This window comes from Amia ocellicauda, chromosome 4 (genome assembly GCF_036373705.1).
Source record: "Amia ocellicauda isolate fAmiCal2 chromosome 4, fAmiCal2.hap1, whole genome shotgun sequence".
NCBI classification, from domain to species: domain Eukaryota; kingdom Metazoa; phylum Chordata; class Actinopteri; order Amiiformes; family Amiidae; genus Amia; species Amia ocellicauda.
In genome coordinates, this window is record NC_089853.1 from 17,245,648 (window position 1) to 17,269,965 (window position 24,318).

The 24,318-nt window shown below is 39.0% G+C and overlaps 1 protein-coding gene across 1 annotated transcript in view; it reads left to right on the forward strand.

Moving 5' to 3' along the window:
- Positions 1 to 24,113, forward strand: part of mrpl23 (mitochondrial ribosomal protein L23) — a 33,376-nt gene extending 9,263 nt beyond the window's left edge. The window contains exons 3-5 of the mRNA XM_066701138.1: positions 2,579 to 2,661; positions 7,079 to 7,152; positions 22,916 to 24,113. Of these exons, the coding sequence (XP_066557235.1) occupies positions 2,579 to 2,661; positions 7,079 to 7,152; positions 22,916 to 23,080 (322 nt within the window). The 3' untranslated portion in view covers positions 23,081 to 24,113. The remainder of the gene's footprint in view (positions 1 to 2,578; positions 2,662 to 7,078; positions 7,153 to 22,915) is intronic.
- Positions 24,114 to 24,318: the final 205 nt, after the last annotated feature.

Here is a 24,318-nt window from a genome sequence, read left to right on the forward strand (position 1 = left end):
TGATCAAAAACAATAAGAAAATAAATCCATAGGGGATGTATTGATTTAATTTCTTATTGGTATTAATGAAAGATGGTGTTAAACACATCTGAATCAAGCACATTCAGTTGTTCCTGACTGGTACCTGAAATGCAAAATATTTTAAAACAGGCATACCCATGCACAGTGCTAATAATAAGGATTAAGTGCCTTTATCCATAGCCAGTTGCAGAGACGAGGGAGTGAAGTATGCATCGGGAGGTGCTGCTGCCGATTTATCCAGAGAAGGAACTTGAGGAGATTAAGTATCTTGCTTATGGTGACACGCAGGGAATCGGTGAGGAAATTAAATTGGGCTCTAACCTGAACTATGTTGGAAACAGGTGCTTAACCACTGGACAATTTGTAGCAGTCGACAGACATGCTCTGGTATTTAGATAATGGACTCAGTACAACAACTGTGAAGTCTGTGTATTTTAAAAGCAAGTGCAATTAAAGCGACTGTTTGGATACTTTATGAGTGAATACATTGAATAAAAATGGGAACAGTTGTAACAGAGCAAAGAAAGTCAGCTTGAGAAGTATGTAGAATGATGTAGGGCTGGGCGATATGGCCAAAGTAAAATATCGCGGTATTTTTCACATTTTTGACGGTATGACGGGATTTTTTAATGTCCATTTTTACTGTTCATTAAGCAAAAATAATAGGACACAACTGACATTGAATTACGTTTCCTGTTCTGTGTCAGTTGTCTTGAAACCAAATCATGTCCACACTATCGAGGACGCACCTTTATTCGGGACAGATTCACTAGGGTCACTTTGCTGTGAAGTTTCAGCCGTCTCCTCCATCTCGTCTTCATTCACTGTGCATTGATCACGTTTGTTTGTTCATGTCGACACGCAATACACATGGAATTTATTTTCGATATTTGGCTGAGGCGCATTCACTCCAGAACAAGGGTCGCGTTTGAGAAGCGCAGATGCGCGTTACTGCAGTGCTCCTGCGTGACGCCACTAAGCCCCGCCCACAGAACTCTGCGCAGAATCGCGCAGCGCAGCGCAGCTCTCAGAAGCTGCTGCGGGAGGCGAGCTGTGGCTGAGAGAAAAAGATTATGCAGAAATTAAGAGGGACGTGTTCAGCTGAATGAAAACTATTGCTGCCCCCTTGTTAGCGGAGGCGAATGTCAACTTTCATTACACAGTGAAGTTGTGGCTGCGAGTGAAGGAGCCGAATCGAGCCGTTTGTCCTTCAATGCTCCCTTCGGCGGAGTGAGCAAAAGAGCGCACTTATGCGGAAGTGTTTAGCGCTGAAGTCCCAGAACTGTGCGTTAAAGGCGGAGACACGTCAACTGCGAAAATATAGCAGCGGCGGGTGCATATAAATGTAATGTTATCTAGACAGTTGTAGAAATTAAGTTATGTATCAAGGAAATAATACGTAGATAGATAAAATAAAAGTATTATGTAATCATGATTTAAATATACGAATAGAAAGTTCAGCTAAAAAATGTTTCGGCAACTATCATTTAATTAATTACTGAAGTAGTATCCTATTAAACTATGAGGTGATACTAACGAACATTGTATTTCAAAATTTTGACCGAAAAAGTACCTACGCGGTCTGGTCTTGTCATCTGTCTCTTTATGTAATTATAATATTAAAAGTAGGTACTTTTTCGGTCAAATGCAAAGGCGCTGAATGCTGTCCCATTGATTGCTTTTAGTTTCGCTACACCCTCCTCACTCAAGTGCACACTGTGACGTCAGGACAACGTCACGCTAAGTGTACACTTTCGAAGGGTGTAGGAGCGAGTGTGCGATTTGGGACGCAGCCTGTGAACAGCACAAAACCATAGATATAGAATTCTAGATCGACACTTGTCAATGCTTTATTAAATTACATCAATTATTTAAAAAAAATGAATGTAAGTCTATGATCTATGATCGCACAATAATTAATCTGTTACTTAAATGATTGGCATTTTTTTTTTAAATAACTAAAATATAAAAATAAATCATCCAATTACATCGATTTCTGCAGGGTTTGTGAAAAAAGGTGGTTGCGTTTTTGTATCGCAGATTTGCGCAGTTCTGCAGGATCCAACCTGTCCCATTGGTGGAGCTGCGCAGACCTGTGGAAATTTGCGTTACACGAACACTATCTGCGTTTTTTGATCAGATGCGTCTCATGTCAGACAGCGCAGTCTCAAGCAGCCGGCGCATCAAGTTGTGGGATACACGAACACGATCCAGTTTATTGGTATCTGAATGCTGTGACTCAATGACACAGTAAATAGTACATTTTTCAAAACTTTAAAATACAGATATGAAGGTATAGTAAAAGTCCAAACCGGTCCGTAAATGAATAACCGTTATATCGTTTTTACGGTATACCGCCCAGCCCTAGAATTATGTAGAAGCTAGTACATCTATTGTATTGACATTTGTGTACAGGACTATGATCTCATATGTAAGCAATGCTGAAATAGTAGAAAACACACACAAAGCAGCATTTTTAATACTGTAAAAGAAATACTCTTCTATGTTGCAATTAATACGTGCTGGATAATTTGATTGTTTGCTCTTCATTACACAGAATGACCAAGTGTGATGTGAAGAACTATTTGGAAAAGATCTACAGTGTCCCAGTAGCAGCTGTGAGAACCAGAATACAGTACTGTGAGTATAATTTCCTCACCCCTCACCCACCAATTCCAGGTTCTAGTGGCGGTTAAAAAGATGTTTGGCTTTTTTTTTTCTCCCCTCCTTCAGAAAGGTATTCAGGACTCACTGCCTCCTTTCTCTGTGGTGGTAATGTTTTGCTGTGGTGAATCAATTAATCAAAGTCAGAAGAAGAAGGGTTGGGATGGAGGGGATTTCCAGATACGTGTTTGCTCCAAGTAAAGATCACCCACCCACGTTGTTTGAAAAATGTTTTTGTTGTCGTTTCTTTCTACTTCCCTCCTGCTGGCATCATTAAGTAAAACAAATGCCTGTAAGCTCTTCTATCAGTGTTTTAGACTAACACTTTCCACTAGTGGCACTGGTGCTACTCACATCAGTTGGTGGCACTAGCATGTGATTTGGTCGCACCAACTTTTTACCACTGCGCGTCGATGAGGAACTGAACCGGCTTTGTCCCGTTATATACCTGTCTTCTGTACAGAACCGTACAGGATAATGACTAGCCATCTTTTTTTTTTTTTTTATAACTTCTATTTGAATAGATATACTGTCAGTCTGGCATGTGTTACTTTCCAAAATGGGCTCACAAGATTGTTCTCCTGAACTCTAGTCAAATAAAATACATGTAATCCATTTATTATATTAAACAATAGTTTGTCAGCATCAGTTGGATGAGGCAGTAAAACAAATGCTTTCTAAAAACAATCAAACAAAAACTACAGAAATCCAAAATAAAATTAATATTAACAAATACACTCAAACAGAATAAAATAGATTTAAAAGAATGATGTGCAAATTATTCCATTGCAAATAGTTTTTTTGTGTGTTATAAAGTTGCTGACTTAAAATCACAATTTTAAAGGAGCATTTGAAATACACGTGTGTACATTTTTTTTGTATTATTTATTTTTTATTTTAAATATATAAAGTGCTACACACATGTGCTTTCAGTTATTTTGTGTGTGGAGCGTGCTTTAACAATGATTGCATCGGAGTTGCAATATTTCGCTCTTTGTTTTAGAAACAGTTCTTAAATTGGAGCCTAATACTATTATTAGTAATAGTCTGATCACATTATCAAAGCATTGGAGCCCCAAAAAGTGTCCGGTCCTATCATAACAATACTAAATACTAAATAAAAGTAAATTAGTATATAATGATACAAAATTACATAGAGATAATAGAGAAAAAATACCCAGATGTATTTTTCCTGTTTAATACGCTATGACTAGTGACACTTTGAATGACACTTTATTCTCACAGCACTTGCCCATGGATGACCGTAATTAAATCTCCATTATTTTATTTGACAGAAAAAGCTTTACCTATGTGAGTTGTATATATGTTGAATAAGAAATAGCCCCACGTAGTTTAACTGTAAATGTAACTCGATGTTTTAGAAAATAGCAACATAAGCGAATCAAGGGAGAATTTATTAGACTATTAGAAGAAAATGCTGCTTGGTAAACCACTGTACAGACAGCCAACACTTAATGGTCCTAAAGAATGACTGACGTGTGTCTCGTCTTGTGTTCCTGCGAATAAAAGACACTCAGTTTGAGCTGCTTTGCTCCCTGCGATTGAAAACGCCAGAGCTAGTGCAGCCACACCAGGTTCTTCAGACAGGTTCGTTCAGAGAAAGTTGTTATGGAAACGTGTTGATGCTGACAGCTGTGAACAACTTGGCAGACACCTATTCCAATGTCTCACACCACAAATTGTTTTAGTTTCTATCACAGCTGCAGGTTATTAAGCACAGCTTTATATTAAAAAAACAAAAAGCAGATATTGACGATAAATAATTTTATACCGTTTACCAGCACAGTCCTAGGCAGTGCTATCCCATCATAAGCAATCTGTTATCCTAAAACTAACGTGACCAGCTCTGTTTTTTCACTGGCACTCTTGCAATTAATACAGAATTGGCGTCGCAAATGTGAGTGTTTTGGTCGCAGTTTAGAACCCTGTCTGGATGATCCTGTTTACAGTGCTGGAATGATAGGGATATTTGTACTCCTTCCCGTAGTTTTTTTTAATTGCCTTGGTGCTTGTTGAGTGCTTGCTAGGTTATGTTCTTCCTAATTGCAGAGGCCTAATCCACACTTAACCCTCCTATAGCCGGGGACGATCCAGAATAAGGGGGGTGCACTTACTCCCCAATTGGACGACCAGGATCTTTGTTCATGTCAATGTATCGCACATCTTTCTCTTGATGGCCCCTGCAGTGCTTCGAGTTCCAAACTTTAAGTATGCCAAAAAATGCTTAACTTAACTTAACTGTTACTGAGCATTTGTGGAAATGTTGTCCTCCCCTCACTGATGATAACGTTTTATTTTGGGAGGGAGGACACTGGAAAGAACTTGAAATCTTCTTCCACTGTAAGGAAAGAGAGAGAGAGAGAGGGGCAGAGAGGCTCTTCTTAGTCAGACATAATGACTGTGTTTAGCTGGGCAGGAGCTATTAGGGGCTGTCTTTTGGTATCTATTAAATGGTACCTGCGATGTCTGATTCATACTTGCAGTTATACTTAAAGAAAGCAATTAGCGTGGCTGGAGCGTTTTCACTCCGAGCTCTCTAAACCATGGATGAACTGATTCACTGGACTGTCGGGGAGGCGCGCGTTGCGTCACAGGTTCCAGACAATTGGAAATGTAAAGAAAAGAAGGACGGTAAAGCAAAGCTGATGTGGAAACATCATCACAGCACAAAGAAACCCCATTCTTCACCAGAGCGGGTATTTTTCAGACTAGGTTTCCATGGCTACCTCGGTTTGGGATGTGTAACCCGATCGTTAGTCTTCTAACTTCAAGTTAATGCAACTTATAAACAAAGACACCAGTTCTGGCTTCTAAGCCCGTGTTGCACATCGTGCCCATCTTCAGACCTTCAGGGTAAAATATACAGTGTCTCCTGCTTGTCTAGCTTTTATTTGTTGTGTGAAAGTTCGCAGTCTAATTGCAAGTGGCTATGATTGTTATTCTTTATCCTAAAACATTCAGAAACGAGAGAGGTCTGAGTCACTAGATTTAATTTCCTAAATGTATGTAAGGGGATGGCCATTCTCCTTTATGGATACTTTTGATAAATATACTGGTTTGTGAAGAAGGCACCGCTGTCTCTCTATAAACAATATGAACTTTTGCGGGTGAAGTGTGCGATTTGCTTCGAAACAGCTGTATTATTATTATTATTATTATTATTATTATTATTATTATTATTATTATTTACATTATTTACATACATTTATAACTTCAGTGCTGTATTTTTTGCAAGAATATCACTGAAATACTTTGCCGTCTGTAAATATCTGAATAACTTTGTTTGCTTGAGGCCATTGGAGAGTTTGAGCTTAGCTTCGTGAAAGGCCCACATCATTCTCTGTGGGTCGTGAGTGTTTTTTTCAAGATGCTGGCTGTGTTGCCAGGCAGTCCTCTGTGAGATTACGTTATCCACAGCTGCTAAAAGGCTAACTTTGCATTCCTTTCCCAACAGGACTGAAGCTCATAGTATTTTACAATGCCAAAAAAGCAAACTGAACAATAAATAGGTAAATAAAGTACCTATGCCAGGGTGGCCTATATTAAAATTCTTGAAGCCTTTATGTAAAAATTAGTGTGTGTGTATATATATGAAATATAAATGTTGCCAGCTTAGAGTTTCACTCTCATGAATTAAGTAAACATCACTAACACCCTAAGAAAAGGTAATATTTTGCGAACTGTTAAATATTTATTAATTGATCCATTTATTTTCTTAAGTTCGCCCCAGCAACACACTGGGCTAAATGTCTTTTGCAGGTGGCCCAGGCATGTCTAAAAGTGAATCCAAATGACTTGTTATTCACTGGTGAAATACATAGTGCTTTGGGATTTGGTTGCAAGAGCAAAATATTTTCTCCTGTAATTGCAAAATCTGGAATGGTCCAAACTTGAGTCATTTTGTGTGAGGGGGATGGGGGTGCAAAACCAAAAACCATAGTCCTATGTGAAGAATGGCATTGACCGGTTGTTATTTACTCTCTCTGACACAATGGCTTTGCAGTGCTGTGTCACAGTGCTACAATACAAAGGAAAGACAATAGGATAGGGCTGTCCCTACCATCAAAGGATTACGATCATATTAATGACAATTTATGACCGATGGGCCTGTAAACTTGAATGGTGAAATGTTATGAAATAAAATCATAAAGGCCTGACAAACCGGTTAATATTACATATTAAAGCATGTTATTATTATTGTAGTTGGCACACACTTCCTAAGGTATTGCTTTCAACTGTTTTTGGCACACAGTTTGAAATCATTTATAGTTCCTGTTTAACATTGTAAATTCTTCATATATGTGGGGTTGCTAGCACCCTAGATGGACATTTGTGCCTCATTCAGGTCAGTAAATCTTTTATCCATTTGCAGGTACGAACAAGAAAAGAAATCATCTAAACCAGAGGGTGAAGAGGCCTGACTACAAAGTAGCTTATGTCCAGCTGGTAAGTATCAGAACAGAGGAGGTTGCATTGAGTTACCTTTCAACCTCTGAACATTTAAAAAACTAAACCAAACCAAACAAACACATTTTTGCTCATTGTTTTAATGTATTAATAAGTGGTCAATTATGTTTTCCCACACCGACAAATGCATAACCATGTGATGTGGGGGTTATCCACTAATATATCAATGAACAATGCCTCCTGCTTTTTCATGTTGCACAAAGGAACATTATTAAACCTTTTATTAAAGAAACTGAGTGCATCAACAGTCGAGAGGAGGGCTTTTCCTTTTGGCTTTCTTAGGATTGGTAGCTTTTGTTCCTTAGAGAGCCCAAGGGGCAGGTATTCTTTGATGGAAGGCCCTATCTTTTTGTTGTTTATTCCCCAGGTCTTGGCAGTATTTGTTTATTTTTTATCTCTCCCACACACTCTCGCTACCCTACTGAGACCCAAGTCTGGCTTTCAATGGAGACCGAGGGCAATAGGTCGTATTTAATTACATACCAGACTTATTACAGGAAATATAGTACAAAGTTTGGAGATGTATGGTTATTTTCTGGGGCAGCTGCAGGAGGTTCACATTGTGGGACATCAAAACATTTAACAGCCAATGTGTGTTTAGCCCACCTATTCACATTGGGTGGAATGCATTCCACTTGCACACAACAGTGAAAGCCCAACAGAGTTCACTCTTACTTAACTGTTTCATATTTTTATGAAAGAAACTTGTGAACATAATTAATCCATCATGCTCATATTTGGTTGGCTGTCTTGTTTTTTTTGTTAAGGAATGTAATTTTCAGTTGAAAACAAAATTGCGTCATCTATAGCTTGTTAACTGATATATATATATATTTTTTTTCCCTCTCTCAAGACAAAGTCTGTAGTACTTTTACGTGTTAAAATATTTAAAGAATTAAAACTGCAAACATGGTCATCCATAAACATTAATAGCCTCCTCAGTTCAGTCACACAGACATTTTTACATTTTTCAGTTCCTTGCGATTTTTTTCCTCCAGTTGCGAAGAGATCATCGGTATCGTCACAAAGTTTGTGATTGCTCCCTACCTCAGAGATGCACATGGAATCTATAACTCCCACAACAAACTCATAAAGAAAGCGTTATTAGCAGTAACAATTATTGTTTATTCCCCTTGTTTCTTTCCCTTTGTTTCCCCTCTCTTTTGATGTCACGCTTAGTTAAGTGTGAGTTAGCAGCAGGAAAAACTGGTTTTGTTGGAACCCTGGTTCAATAAACCTGATATGAAATTGAATTTCCGCCCTCTACGCAGCTCTACAACCCCCACCTCCCCTTCTTTCTTATGGTGGAGAAAACAAGATTGTTCCTAATTGACACCACATGCAGAGAGTGCTCTGTGGTTTGATACAATGGCTGCTCCCCTCTGTACCCCTGTCAGCTAATATTCCAGCAATACTGCAGCGCTTTTACAAATTGCAGAGCTGCGGTGGGGCTGGCTACACATACCCTGCTCTTCAAGGGCTGCGCTCAATACTGACATATGATATAGCATGTGGAAGTGTGTAGTGGGGCGGGGGGGGGGGTGGGGGACATCTCGGGGAAAACAGTTTTCAGCATTGAGGTCAGGGGAGTTTATAAAAGCCATTGTCAGTGCAGCAGAAATCATTAACTGTTTTTTGAGCAGGCAAGCCAGGGACAGTGTAGCCTGCTGTTATTTTTTAAAGAGAAACTTTATCTAATGGATGCATTTTGGACAACCATTTCTAATTCTATCCCATTTCATCCTCTTATGTATGTTATTTCACACTTTACCCTCAGCCTCCTCAAACTTTAAGCTTGTTTCTTTTCCCCTGTCTCTTTTCACAACATACACCTATTATTTTATAGATGCAGGTTTAATTTAAATTAGAGATATTACTAATGTATTTCCTTACATGCATGTGTATGTTCATTTAAAATGAATAGTGGAACTGAGCACAATAAAGCTGAATAGAACAGAGCTAAAAATATATATATTTCAGAAGTTACAATATGTGCCTCTGTATAGTTTATTTTAGCTGTCTGAAGAGTCCCTAAAGTAAACAGGTTACTTCTGCAATTTTCCTTTCCTATTTGTCCAATTTGCACCATGTAGGATGTAATTGGTGTGATTTACAACTTAATGCTGTGGGGAGTAGGTAGCTCTGCCACAAGACTTGTATAATTTTGTGTTTTTCCTAAAACACAGTAATAGAGGTGGAAGAATGGAGCTATGTTTTCCCTGGCAAATTTCCTATTTAATTTCCTACAGATTTTATTACGCTTTTCCCCCTGGTGCTTAGCATTGACCCTTTTTTTGAGTCCCAAAGTGTGAAAGGAAAAAATAAAATAAAAATGACCGTAATTTGTTTTAAAGGCATGAGGAAAACGTTGAGGAGGATCCATTTTCAAGTTACAGATAATATTGTGCAGTTTGAAATTGAATAGTTGCTGTCTGTTAAACCAAAATAGTATTTTTATTATTAATATACCTTATTTTACAAAACATATTATAGGGTTTTATTGCAAAAGATGCCCCCCTCTCCATCCCCCTAGTTTCAAAGCTGAGGTCTTGAGGTCATACGACCTAGACTGGTGTTGGAATTCCAACATTTAGTCCACTGTGGAGAAGGCAGCTAACCCAAACAATGACCTCTTAGCCTGGCTGATGCTTTCAAAGCAAGTTCCTGCTCCTAAAGGGTCTTCTTGGTTCATCTGATCGCATTCTTTAGAGGGAATCTCCATTGCATTTCATTCACTACATTTCAGGAGTGTGGCAACTAGTTGGATGGGGATGAAGACACATGCCACCAGCTTCTGAACAAATATCCCAGCCACTTAGGCAGTGTATGCTGATTAGTTCCATCAACCCCAACATCATCTTTTTTCCCTTCCGTACCCTGTGGGCAGACTGAAGTTAGTGTTGATCTTCTAATCGTTCATTGCAAAGGACTGGCTTCTTTGATGTAGACAGCCTAGGTCCCATTGTCTTCAGGGGTCAAATATGTCCTGAACTGTGGTCCCGAAGAGCTTGCCATTTGCCAAGTAGTCAAGACCTTTTATTTAACTGCGGCTTCCCCTTAGAAAACCGTGTAGAGCTGGCATCTGTCCTGTCTCTGAAGGAAGGCAGCATCAGACTCCTCGGAAGCATCATGACAATTATTTGCCAGGATCTGTGTAAAGGCTTTCCTCAGTCTACTTGTGCTAAGATTGAAGAGTCCACCGTATTGTTTTTGTGTGTCTTCATCTACTCAAGACATTAACCAGGCCTGTTTTTGGCAGAGTTTCTAAGATCGAAACAAGGTGTTGTGCCTCAAGTTGAATCCATTAAAATCTCAATTAGAAGGGAACAAAACTCAATAAAACGAGATAATGGTGAGGCTTAATGTTATTTCTTTCTTTAATAGTTTCCTTTCCTCTTATCCCAGGCATCCTCAGGCACATTAACACCTTGGCAACCCACTCATAAGAAAGGCAATCTGAGGTGCTGAGGTTCTTGTATCAGTTTCCACTAGATGGCAACATTTTTCTTTTCTGGCTTTTTAGATTTCACTTTGGCCTCTTGGGTTTCAACAAGTTGAATGGCCAGCATATAACATTTACCCCTGTCCACTTCATGGTTATGTCCTCAAAACGTCCTGGCCTTTAGGTAATGTCGCCAACGTTGCAGAGGGAAAATATGCCGAGTCAACGATTGAATCCTGCTTATCACTGTGGAATTATTATTTTTTCGTTGATAAATTCAGGAAGGAAGGAATGGGTTGAATTTCTCTAGACAGGCTATTTGGACCATTGTGACATTGGCATGTGTTTAAGTTGAACGTTTTTTTTTTGTGTGATATATATAGATAGATATATGTATTTGTGGTGTTGAATGAATGAATGGAATTAATGAATGGAATAAATGTGTGTGTGTGTGTGTATATATATATATGTATATGTGTATCTATTTTTAATTTAGTTTCGTTCACACAGGGGCCTATTTCTTTCTCTAAGCTATGCATTATTGAAACCTTCTTATCCTTAAGTCCCTGCAATGCATGCATCAAGGGTAAAATAATTCTTAATTGTTTAACCTGGGGTGGGCTCCGGCTCACCATGACCCTGTACTGGTTGAAGTGGTTATTGATAAGGAAGGGAAGGATTCAATAACAGAGCCCTATCTCTTCTAAATACTATTTCATTGATTGATTTATTTAATAATTGAATTGGCTCACAGTCAGCTTTCATTGTTTCCCAAACAGGCCTAGATCAATAAATCATACTAGTTGAGTATGGTATCATTGTGATATTCAGGGAACTATGGTCTGCGTTGAACTAGAAAGATCTGCCTATTTGATGCATGGAAATCTACGTCACAACTGAAATTTGATGCTCTATCTGAGGTGAATGCAGATAATCATCGCAGCAAATGTCTTTGGTTGCCTTGAAACCCCTTTGTACTCTTTAAGTTCATCTGGTGTCACTGGGTTCAAAGTCCCAGGCTTGGAAACATATGGCTTCAGAGCCCCAAAGAGTATCACACTAAAATGTGTTTGTGTGTGTGTTTACCTTCTTATTCCTACATCCTAATTTAGGTTGGTTTGATTTAAGATGGTGAATTTGTGCTTGATCATTCCACTCTCATCTGTTTTTTAATGTTTTGTGATGGGCTTTGTTGGTCTGCGGTGATGGAAAAGGAATTCAGATGTGGTCAAGAAGATTCAGAAAACTAGAGATGTCAAAAGCTTGTCTATAAAGTACTTGGGGGGGGGGAAAAAACAAGACTGTTTCACTGTTGGGCAATGAGCAATGTCACTGGTAGACCTAGTGTGTGTATGGAAATCCTCTTCAGCAGTGTCTGTGGCCCCCCTGAGCAGCAGCACCAGGCAGTTAAGAAGCTGATAAGCTTTCATCTCCAGCTCTCTAAGGACTAGGTTCAGTTGGGGAATGATTCCAGGGGGATGTGGCTTCCTCAAGCTTCCCAGACATCTGCACTAGAAATCGGGACTGGGCTACCTCGCAGGGGTAACCTATCCAGGGAATTCCTTTGTGTTGGATCAATCTAAAAAAAAAAATCTGGACAAGCAGTGTCTGCTAATGGTCAAACGATAGCTATTAAAGGGGAACTAGTGCAGTTCCTAAAATTATAGTTTAATGGTTTTGCATTTACTGTATATGTAATATGTATTACATTTTCCCAATTGATCCTATCATATAAGCAACTTTAAACACTTTCAAATGTACTCCCCAATGTTGGATATCAAAAGCCATTATGCTTGCTATTCTATAGCATACATTTATAGAAATAAACAGGCAAGTATGTTACTTTTCATTATTGGTAAAGGAATTATGCTATGCCCAACTTAAGCAAGTAAACAAGTCCAAGCACAGTTAGTCAGTTGCTTGATTTTGGTTTCCTGACTATAATGTTACCCCCGCCCCCCCCTTCCTCCCTCTGGCTCACATAGTGACTTCCCTGTTTCTCTTCAACAAGGATGAGTCAATGCCAGCCACTGTCTAAAAACCCATGGTCTATCTGTATGGAAACTGCTCCTGGGTTTGGGAACTGTGGAGATTGGTCTGAGGCTGGCTTCACAGAAGTAATATAAAAACAATGCTTTTTGTCATATTTTATTTTTTATTTTTTCCCCTCAACAAACCACTTTTTTCCTTGGCACGGCGATTCATTAGAATGGTTCCGGGAATAAAGAGTCTACTCCCTCCTCCCTTAAATACGATTTCAAGAGCACAAGCAGTGGGGAATGACTCGTGAATCATGTCCTAACGTGTCGTGGGCAGTTGAGCCGGACAGCTGGGTCACACATTAGCACGAAGCAAATGTGTTATTGCACCAGCCCAGCCAGCTGAGGGACCAGGGCATTCGCTAGAATCTGTTCCAGCAGCTGAGGGATGTTGTCATCTCCCAATTTCTGTATTGAAGCAGTGCTCTTTGCTGCTGTTGTGGTGGATGGGGGCATCATTTTCAAGTGTAAGAGAACTGGAGCCAGTCTTGGATCTCCAAAAAAGAACCCTCAGTTCCCACAGATGTTTAAAATGACTCACTTTGTTCTGGGCTTTAATATTGCAGACGTTACCGAATCTTGCCTCAAACCGCTCGTACGGTAGTCATGTAGCTTACACACGCTCCTGGGTTGCTTTCTGGTTAAAGTGGTAGAAACAATTGAGAAGTAAACATCAGTCTTTCACAGTTTAATGGCGAGGACAAAGGGGTTACATGCTGGGCAAAATGGGATGCAAGGGATTTGTGGCCTGCATTATTTGCAGCACTGTGTTAAAGCACTGGGAGTTATTAAGGAGATTTGCAAAAGGTGATATACTTTTTATCTAGCACAAACTGGAAGTATAGTGTGAATTAAAAAAATATATATAATTGGAGTTATTTTCCCTTAGAATATTGTTTTTTTTCCTAATAGTCCCTGTCTCTTTAAGCAGAAGACAGTCCCAAACAAATACATATTTACTTTTTGTAATTTTGTTTTACAGTTGATGAAGTCTAATTGTTGGAATGGCATGGGTAGGGTTGGGAGATATGAAGTATTTGATGTTGGCCAGATATCTGTGGTTTTTTCGAACATCACTAGTCAGCATAAGTTTGACTCTCAAGGAGGAGAAGCAGGGGCCACCCAGTGTGACTGGCAGGCACTTCTGTTTACAGGCTTGTTTCTGCATTTCCTGTTTCTTTGTTTGATAATTAAACTGGTAATATCATGAAACATGACGCAAAATAATTACAAGGGTGGCTGTTGCTGTTAGACGCTGGATTCCTTTCAAGGTTGCAGTGTAGCGATTTATCCTTCAGCAAGCAGGAACACAAACCAAAACGGTAAAAAACACTGAACTTGATTTCATTAAAAGGCAAAAACAGAGGCAGAAGCAATACATTCAAAATTTTATATTGTATACCACGTTAGAACTCAGGTAAAGTGTAGTAAAGCTTTCATAACAGTTGTTGCAGTACAACACTGAAAATGCCATTTAGGCCTATGTCATCTGGGTTTGGTGTATAATTTCTGATAACTGAAATATCAAGCTGATGAACTCACTCACATACAGATTTTTAAAGGCTGCCAGTAGCCCACGGCCTGTGTTCTCTCCTGTGGATTGCGTTGGTGCAGTGTTGGTTTTCGGGCTGAAATGTGCCCTCGTCCTAATTGTTTTAATCTTGAACTGCTGTTTTCTTCTCATCTCCTGCCAAGCACTGCTCAAGTTGTCAGGTTTTTTTTTTTTGCTGTTCCAGCACCTCCCTCCTACTGCACAGTTCTGTGGATTAGGTCATTTCAAGGTGTATGAATCACACAAATGAACCTAAGTCACTCCAGGTAGCTGTTTAACTGGCAGGCCTTGAGATTACACTAAATTAATCAGCCTTATTGCCAAGAGGGAAGAGACTCGGTAGAATGTGAATTTTATTGAAAATATAGCTAAACTTGTCTCTTCCTATCCAGTTTCTTAGCTCAAACTTTACCTTGATTAGAATGTGAGTAAGGAGAGACGGTACCTTAATGGGAAATCTTTATGCTTGGGTACGGGGAAAATGCTTTTGTTTTAATTTGAAGAATAACTGACCTGGGCTCAAACATGAAGAGTGCATATAGTAGATTGAGCCAGGAAGTTGCTTGGCTTCAGTGAAGTGCATCAGCCTTGTGAAAAATTAAACCACTTGGAGTAAGAAATACTGGAATTGATTCCTAGAAAAGGATATGTGTTCTGCCAGAGAAAAAAAAAAAAAACTACTCTGAGCATGTTTCTGTATGATTTTGTTCTGTATGATTGATAAGAACAACATCAAACAATGGGAAAGTGTGACTTTCCAGGAGAAAATGTTCAGTGCCTACCAACACTTTTTACACAGCCAACAATTAAATCAACTCATCCTTCTTATTGTGTGTGTGTAATTGCAGGTTTATATTTAATATATTTCAGCTGTTTGGCTTGGGCATGTAAGGGCATATTTAAAAAATTACCATCACACTGAGTTTACACCTGTTTTTGTCTTTAGGAGAAATCAACATGGCACAGTTTGTATAGATCTTTCATTATAGTAATTTAATATTTTCTATAGGAAGTTAAAATGTATTTATTTACTTTTTGTATTATGAATGTATTACAGCTGCACATATTTTGGCCAGGAGAAATGATGTAATTCAGTTACTTTGATTAATTTGCAATGTTGACCCTTGAATAAGACACATGGGGTGTAAATTAAAATGTTTCTATGCGTGTATAATGCGTCTGTTTCTGTATATGTCCTAACATACTGTGTGTATATATATGCATATATGGATGGATGTTTCTCTCTCTCTCTTGCTATATATATATACACTCACCTAAAGGATTATTAGGAACACCATACTAATACTGTGTTTGACCCCCTTTCGCCTTCAGAACTGCCTTAATTCTACGTGGCATTGATTCAACAAGGTGCTGAAAGCATTCTGTAGAAATGTTGGCCCATATTGATAGGATAGCATCTTGCATTTGATGGAGATTTGTGGGATGCACATCCAGGGCACGAAGCTCCCGTTCCACCACATCCCAAAGATGCTCTATTGGGTTGAGATCTGGTGACTGTGGGGGCCAGTTTAGTACAGTGAACTCATGTTCATGTTCAAGAAACCAATATGAAATGATTCGACCTTTGTGACATGATGCATTATCCTGCTGGAAGTAGCCATCAGAGGATGGGTACATGGTGGTCATAAAGGGATGGACATGGTCAGAAACAATGCTCAGGTAGGCCGTGGCATTTAAACGATGCCCAATTGGCACTAAGGAGCCTAAAGTGTGCCAAGAAAACATCCCCCACACCATTACACCACCACCACCAGCCTGCACAGTGGTAACAAGGCATGATGGATCCATGTTCTCATTCTGTTTACGCCAAATTCTGACTCTACCATCTGAATGTCTCAACAGAAATCGAGACTCATCAGACCAGGCAACATTTTTCCAGTCTTCAACTGTCCAATTTTGGTGAGCTTGTGCAAATTGTAGCCTCTTTTTCCTATTTGTAGTGGAGATGAGTGGTACCCGGTGGGGTCTTCTGCTGTTGTAGCCCATCCGCCTCAAGGTTGTACGTGTTGTGGCTTCACAAATGCTTTTCTGCATACCTCAGTTGTAACGAGTGGTTATTTCAGTCAAAGTTGCTCTTCTATCAGCTTGAATCAGTCGGCCCATTCTCCTCTGACCTCTAGCATCAACAAGGCATTTTCGCCCACAGGACTGCCGCATACTGGATGTTTTTCCCTTTTCACACCATTCTTTGTAAACCCTAGAAATGGTTGTGCGTGAAAATCCCAGTAACTGAGCAGATTGTGAAATACTCAGACCGGCTCGTGTGGCACCAACAACCATGCCACGCTCAAAATTGCTTAAATCACCTTTCTTTCCCATTCAGACATTCAGTTTGGAGTTCAGGAGATTGTCTTGACCAGGACCACACCCCAAAATGCATTGAAGCAACTGCCATGTGATTGGTTGGTTAGATAATTGCATTAATGAGAAATTGAACAGGTGTTCCTAATAATCCTTTAGGTGAGTGTATATATATATATATATATATATATATATAATACACACGCACTAGTGTTCAAAAGTTTGGGGTCACTTAGAAATGTCCTTGTTTTCCATGAAAACATACATGAAATGACTTTGAATAGGAAATATATCAAAATGAATAGGAAATATAGTCATTGACTAGAAATAATTTTTAATTGAAATAATAATTGTGTCCTTCAAACTTTGCTTTCATCGAAGAATCCTCCATTTGCAGCAATTACAACCTTGCAGACCTTTGGCATTCTAGTTGTCAATTTGTTGAGGTAATCTGAAGAGATTTCACCCCATGCTTCCTGAAATACCTCCCACAAGTTGGATTGGCTTGATGGGTACTTCTTACGTACAATACGGTCAAGCTGCTCCCAAACCGCTCAATTGGGTTGAGATCCGGTGACTGTGCTGGCCACTCCATTATAGACAGAATACCAGCTGACTGCTTCTTCCCTAAATAGTTATTGCATAGTTTGGAGCTGTGCTTTGGATCACCGTCCTGTTGTAGAAGGAAATTGACTCCAATCAAGCGCCATCCACAGTGAATGGCATGGCGTTGCAGAATGGAGTGATAGCCTTCATTCTTCAAGATCCCTTTTACCCTGTACAAATCTCCAACTTTACCACTACCAAAGCACCCCCAGCCCATCACATTGCCTTCACCATGCTTGACAGATGGCGTCAAGCACTCCTCCAGCATCTTTTCATTTGGTTTGCGTCTCACGAATGTTCTTCTTTGTGATTTGAGCACCTCAAACTTAGATTAGTCTGTCCATAACACTTTTTTTCCAATCTTCCTCTGTGCAGTGTCTTTGTTCTTTTGCCCATCATAATCTTTTCTTTTTATTGGCCAGTCCGAGATATGGCTTTTTCTTTGCAACTCTGCCTAGAAGGCCAGCATCCCGGAGTTGCCTCTTCACTGTTGATGTTGAGACTGGTGTTTTGCGGTACTATTTAATGAAGCTGCCAGTTGAGGACCTGTGAGGTGCCTGTTTCTCAAACTAGACACTTTAATGTTTTTGTCCTCTTGCTCATTTGTGCATTGGGGCCTCCTACTCCTCTTTCTATTCTGGTTAGAGCCAGTTTGCGCTGTTCTGTGAAGGGAGTAGTACACAGCGTTGTACGAGATCTTCAGTTTCTTGGTAATTTCTCACATGGAATAGCCTTCATTTCTCAGAACAAGAATAGACTGAGGAGTTTCAGAAGAAAGTTCTTTGTTTCTGGCCATTTTGAGTCTAATTGAACCCACAGTTGCTGATGCTGCACATCCATCAACCATTATCAATCCACTGCTGGATGATGACTTCCCCAAGATATTTCCACTTGTTTCAATTTACAGTTTCTATTTTTTCAGGTCACACCAGCAAATCATCTTATTTAATTTCTCCATCCTTTAGGTGGTCTTCAAGGTCTTTTTGCATCTCTTGGCATCCATTCTATAGCTCCTTTTGTCCATCTTTGATCTGTCCTTTTTGTAGTATATCTGTCCCATTGCCATTTTAACATTTTCACTCTATTAATGATGTCAATTTAAGGTAGATATATTTTCACTTCTAGTAACTTTTGATCTGCTTCCAAAATATAGGTTGTTCAAGTAAACTCCATTTATAGAGATTCCTTTTTCTTGTCGGTCCAAAGTCTTGAACACTTTAGGAGTTGCTGTAAAGAGGTTTTGATAGGTTGTGACTTCTTTGCAAGTCTTGATCTTTTGTCAGTGTCTTGGTGGAGTTGGATTTTTAATGTTGCATTGTTGTTTAATGAGATTTCTGTACATTTTATTTCTTAGGAGCCCTGATGACTGAGTTTGTATATATTGAATCAAATGCTTTCTCACATAAAACAACAAAAAATAAAGCCCAGGCACATATTCTCTGCATCTTTTTAATGCTTCTTGGATTACTCGGATAATTATGATCCATTGTGTTGTATCCACTTCTGAATCATGCTTGTTCTCTTTGTTGTGGGAAGTATACAGATCTTCTTTGTCTACTTTTTTGTGAAGAAGACAGACCGTGGCATTGTTAATTTTTTCTGGGATTTGTTTAATTCTGACAGGTTTTTGGATTAATTTTCTCAATTTCTTCTCCATTTCTTTCAGTATCTCCAGTGTGATTCCATCATCACCAGGTGCTTTTCCAGTTTCCATCTTCTGGAATCACATCTGGTATTTCAGTTGTGTTCATTGAGACCTCTTCTTCTTGATGCGTACTATTGTCATCACTACTATTTAGGTTTCTGTAGAATTCTTCCACTCTCTTGATTTGTCATCTCGAGATATTAAGTATCCATTCTGCATTTACATCTCCAGTTGGTTCAAAACATTGTCTTCCCCTGCATCCCTGCCATGCCTTGCTCTTCCAGTCTCTGGTGGACGAGAATTTGTCAGAATAATAACTTTATTTTTTTACAGCATAATTAAAAAATAAAAAAATCTTGAATTTTCTCATTTTGAGGAGTGCCTTCAATACCCGCCAGGTGTTAGGGAAACACGTTTGGCAGGCCCTTTTTCATATAAACAACTCCTGCCACTTATTCCTGGGGATTACGTGACTGCTGAATGTCATTTGTTTTTTAACCACTACATTCTGGTGTATCAGAGAGTAGAGGGCCACTATAAAGCTGGGCTTATGCAGGCCTGATTAAGACAGCTTGGGGGCCATGTTTGGACACCTCTACTCTAACGTCTTGTGTTTGGATGAAAAATGAGATTGAATCCAAGTTTCCAAAGGAGGTGGAAGGAGAGAGGTTGGGATTGACACAGTAATAACATTTGCATTCCATGTGCACTCTTTTTCTTAGCCTTCACGCTTGCTGAGAAGAAAATATCACCATGTTTAATTAGACATACCTACGTACGTAAGCAGCTTTTTGGGCCACCCCAACACAAGCTCCAGCATTCTCAAAGAAATGCACACCATTATGGCTGTAACTATTGACTCAAAACCACAGGTTATGTGCTGAATAGTCCCTCAGTTGAATTTGTCAATTAGTAAGACACTTTCTACAAAGCAATACTTAATCTATACTATGAAAGGTAACCAGCACAGAGCTAAATATCTTGCACTGTTAAAAAAAAAAAATACTCATCAAAATTTACTGAACAACCTAAGCATAGGCAAAAATGTGGATGCTGGTTTCCAAAAGACTAACATTTCTTCTTGCCAAAATCGGGGAGCTGATTAATCTGAGCAAATGTTTTGTTGATTTTTATGTCATCACACTCACTTCGTTTGTTTTTCAGGGAATCATATTATTTGCACCCAATATTAATCAGTTTCTCATTTGTTTACCAAGAGGGTCCAAGCGGTTTGTGGATAACTGCAGACTATCATGCGAGGGGATCTCCTGTGGTTAGATGTCCATTTTGGTGGAATTGTGTTTTTCTGGGCACGGAGTTTACTATAGGGAAGAAGCAGGCTTTCTGTGTCGCTGTAAGGCTTCATTATCAAGACCTGCTTTAGTAGTTTGCTTCTTGTGCATGCACTTGGCACGGCTCTTTGTTTAAACTATGGGCTTTTGTGTTCCGAGAAGCGGAGTTAAAGCAACACTTTTAGGTCTCGGGGGGTACTTGTGTTGTTTTAGGAGCTTCTTTCAGCAGTGAAGAGGGAATGGCAAGACCTGCTACAAGAATTCCTGGAAGTCTTTTGAGTCTAGGGAAGTGCTGCTTTTCATTATCAGAGGTTTAGAGTGAAATATTTTGTTGTTTCTAGCAAATAACCCCTCCCCCACCCTCACCAAAACAAAAAGAAAAGTGTGTGTGTGCATAACTGCATTAGGATAATTTACAGGCCACCTTCAATCATGTTTTTATTTACTGTGGCTTATACCCCCCTCCCCCCGGAATGTCAACACAGGGCCACGGAATATCAAGGGACCCCAACAGAAGAGTAGAGGATGTACTCTGAACTTCCTAGCAAATTTAATTTATTTTTTCTGTTATCCTCTTATCCTTTTCCTCATTGATTCCCTGTTGTTGCTCCTTGGATTAGACTTTTTTTTTTTTTTTGTCACGATAAGTAATTATTCCATTCCCTTAAAAAGAAAAAATATTTATCCAGGCTGTTTTCCTAGACGTGTACAATGGAAGCAATTTAGCATTGTAAACAGCTGGAAAAAATACTTCTGAAAAGCTCTTCATTTTCTCCAATAGACTTTCAGCTGTGACCCCCCACAAATTAGCTTCTCCCGTTCAATTCCCAGCATCTCATCTTTCTTTTCAGAATTGTTTTTTAGTGGAATAGTTAATCTGATAGATACATTTTTTTACAAGCAATAAATCGAAACATGATGATATTAGGGTATGCCACAATTGAGGAATTAAATTACAAGCACGTTTTGTGGGACATAGTTTATAATCTATTAAAATGTACTTCCTGGGTGAAAAGAAGCAAAGAGTTTAATTGAAAATGTGGGATTTTCTTTTAAACATTTTTAATGTAAATGCCATTACTGTATATGGTCACATCAAGGATATAAATCAATTTCAGAATTCAGTTTGTGTTTCAATTTTCAAAAATTCAGAAAACATGTATGAATAGAATTCTATAGTTCAGTCTTCGAGGCATCTATTCTGTTTTTTTGACATCGACCCCCATTAGTTTAGTCAATGCTATGGTGAAACCTGCCATTGCTTTTTCAAAATGTTTAATTCATGAAACGACAGTCGACAAAGTACATGGACATTGTCGCACTTGGTTTGAGAATGTTTGCAGAATGAAATCTCTAATGGACCTTCAACATTCTATATTAATTGTCTAACCATTCAAATGAAAAAAACAAAGTAAGTTTAAATATATATTCCAAGCACCTGCCATTTGTCAGTTCACTGGAGATGTAAGAATGAAACTATAGTTGTACTGCATTTTTTCACCTTTTTCACCCATTTTTGTAGTTACTTGCAAGTCCACTAATGCTTAAGTTTTTATCATCATCATCACATTCACTTCTATGTTTTTCTGCTGACAGTTTGGATATCTTTGTCCCAAATAAAGGGGGGTGAGGAACTTGGGGAAAATAACCAAAAAAGTGACAGAATGCAGAAAAAGGTTTCCAGCTGATGTCACTGACCGCCATTCCTGAAGTATCTTCATGAATCAGCAGCAGTCATTACTGCTATATATATGTTATATATATATATATATATATATTTTGGTGCGCCAGCTATGGTATTAAAGTCATGAATGTGCAGCCATGGTACTGAAACTAGCCTTCACGCTGTTCATCAAGCGTTAAGCTGAACTAGGTATGTGGTGGTTTTGACTAAATAATGTATACTGTCCTCAGCCTTTGAATAAATGAAGACTTGACTTTTAGCAATGCTCCCAGAAAGCGGAAGAATGAGTGATCGTTCCTGAGCCCTGGAGAGCACACTTTTTTTTTTTTTTTCTCAAATGCATGAGTATCCCTTTAAAAATATTAGAAAGAGCAACCTGGACAGTGACTCTCCATTATCATGGCTAAGTTCCCATACACATATCTGCGTGCTAGAGCTTTATACACAAGACCTTTGTAAATTGAAGCCTACTGCAAGCCTGGACATGATGTTGTTTTTAATAATATTTGGCTGCAGTCCATCTACTGCAGCCGTTCCTACTCAATCTTAATACTAGATAGAGGTTTTGGGTCAGGGCTTGAGGGGGATGTAAACTATGTAAAATTCACTGGAAGTTCTGAGACCTGTTCTGGCTTTTTTTGCTATACTGCAAAGGAGTTCCATGTCAATCTATCAACCTGTTTCAAACTGTGTATATACTATTACTACCACTACTACTGCTAGTACAATAATTTCTTTTAAATTAGTACACAAACAATCTGAGGCTTTGGGGATTAAAAAGATTTTGTTAGATTTATGGGGGGTGGGGATTCTATATAATCCTAAACTCTTCAGATTATGAAAAAGGTCTTGGGGGGGGGGGGGGTGGTACTAAAATGACAAGCAACAACACGGAAGAAAACTGTTGTTCAATAGTCTATATGTGTAATCTGTAAGGAGCTGTTGCATGCTAGTCATTTTTAAAATCAATTTACTTGATATTAGCAGTTGAGTGATGTACACTCTACATCTTATCCATTGAAAGGATACTGTCTTGACTTGAGAGGTGAATCTTCCAACAGGTTAGGTACCTCAGAGTTATCTTAATACTAGAGGAAAACAAAAAACGTATTGCCCTGAAATTTGATTTTCTAAACCGTGATTTTACTTATCTGTTTTAGGCTCAACAGCAGACATTCCAGTTCCCGGATATCTTCCCAGAGAAGGACAAGACTCCTGAGCCAGGGTCGGTGGAGGCAATTCAGGAAAAGTTCCAGGAAGATGAGGAGCAGAGGCAGAAACCAGACCCCAGGCGAGGTGGGGTGACCGAATGGTTCGGCCTTTAAAGGCGTAGAAACCTATGGTGTTTCTGAGGGACATGAGAAAATGGTATTAGATGGTATCACATAGCCCATCTTCCCATTTTTGCCTGGTGAAGATGACTTGGACCCACAAAAAGACCCCTGACCTGAGAGAGGCAGGTACATGAAGCTAGCACTGTACTACCAATAGCTTTCTCATTCCTCATCACCACTCTTGCACCACAGAGAAACTGAACTCTTTATTGTATCATTGCCTGAAGAAATTGCATCTTCGCAACCCTCAGCTCCTAAATTCCAAGCCAAAGCGAAGTCCCTTTTTTTAATTGTGTAAGAAAAGTAAACTGAGGTCAGACTACAGACTTCTCTTTTTTTTCTGTTTTTTCCCCTATGGGTGCTGTTCTGTCTGCATTGTAATTTGACTCCTCCTTGCACAGAAAAGGTCAGCAGTTAAAAGTTCAATGGAAATGTTAAGCAATGATGCAATGATAATGCTATTTCTAACTTGATGGAAGAAAACCTGTGCACTGCTTACTATTCAGGAAACACAATGCAAAGTTTAGCTGGTAGACCGGGTTGTCTTAGCGTGGGATAGTTATGCAGGTTGGGGTCTCAAACTGGACAAGTAAGAATTCCAGAACCAGATATCTTATAAACTTATAAGTTGAAAAAGTTTGCATGAATGATTAAACAAATGAAACAGCCTGAATTAGTGTCTGTAAATGTGTTTATCCCAATCCCCCCACTGCTGTCCGATAACTGGTACTGTGTGTAATGTCCTTCAGTATCCTGTTTGGCAGGGTTGTCATTGCCAAGATATTGATGTGTACAATTCACACATAAGTACCACAGTGAAAAGGGACTAACTTTTATATTTGTTTTGATACAGATTTAAATCGTTTGTTTAGCTTAATGCTACAAAAAAGGCAAGAAATATTTTCTGGATTAAGTAAACATGTTTTATCAAAAGTTATTTCTACTTGTTCCCCTCAGGTTCCTGTCTGGTATTTTATTGTTCTTGTTGTTGAGAATGTAATAAAGATTATGATCTTCCCTGCTGTGACCTTAGTTCAGAGTGTCACTAACTCCATGGCACCGTTTACAAGATCTCAGATGGAAAGTTTTGAGAATTGTTCCTGCACTTTCACTTGAGCAGACTTTCAACAGCTGGCTGAAATAGATTTCCTCATAAAGCTCCTTTATCAATCATGTTAACCCTTGTTTTTTTAATGTTCAATCCTTTCCTGCTTTATCTTTTATTTAAC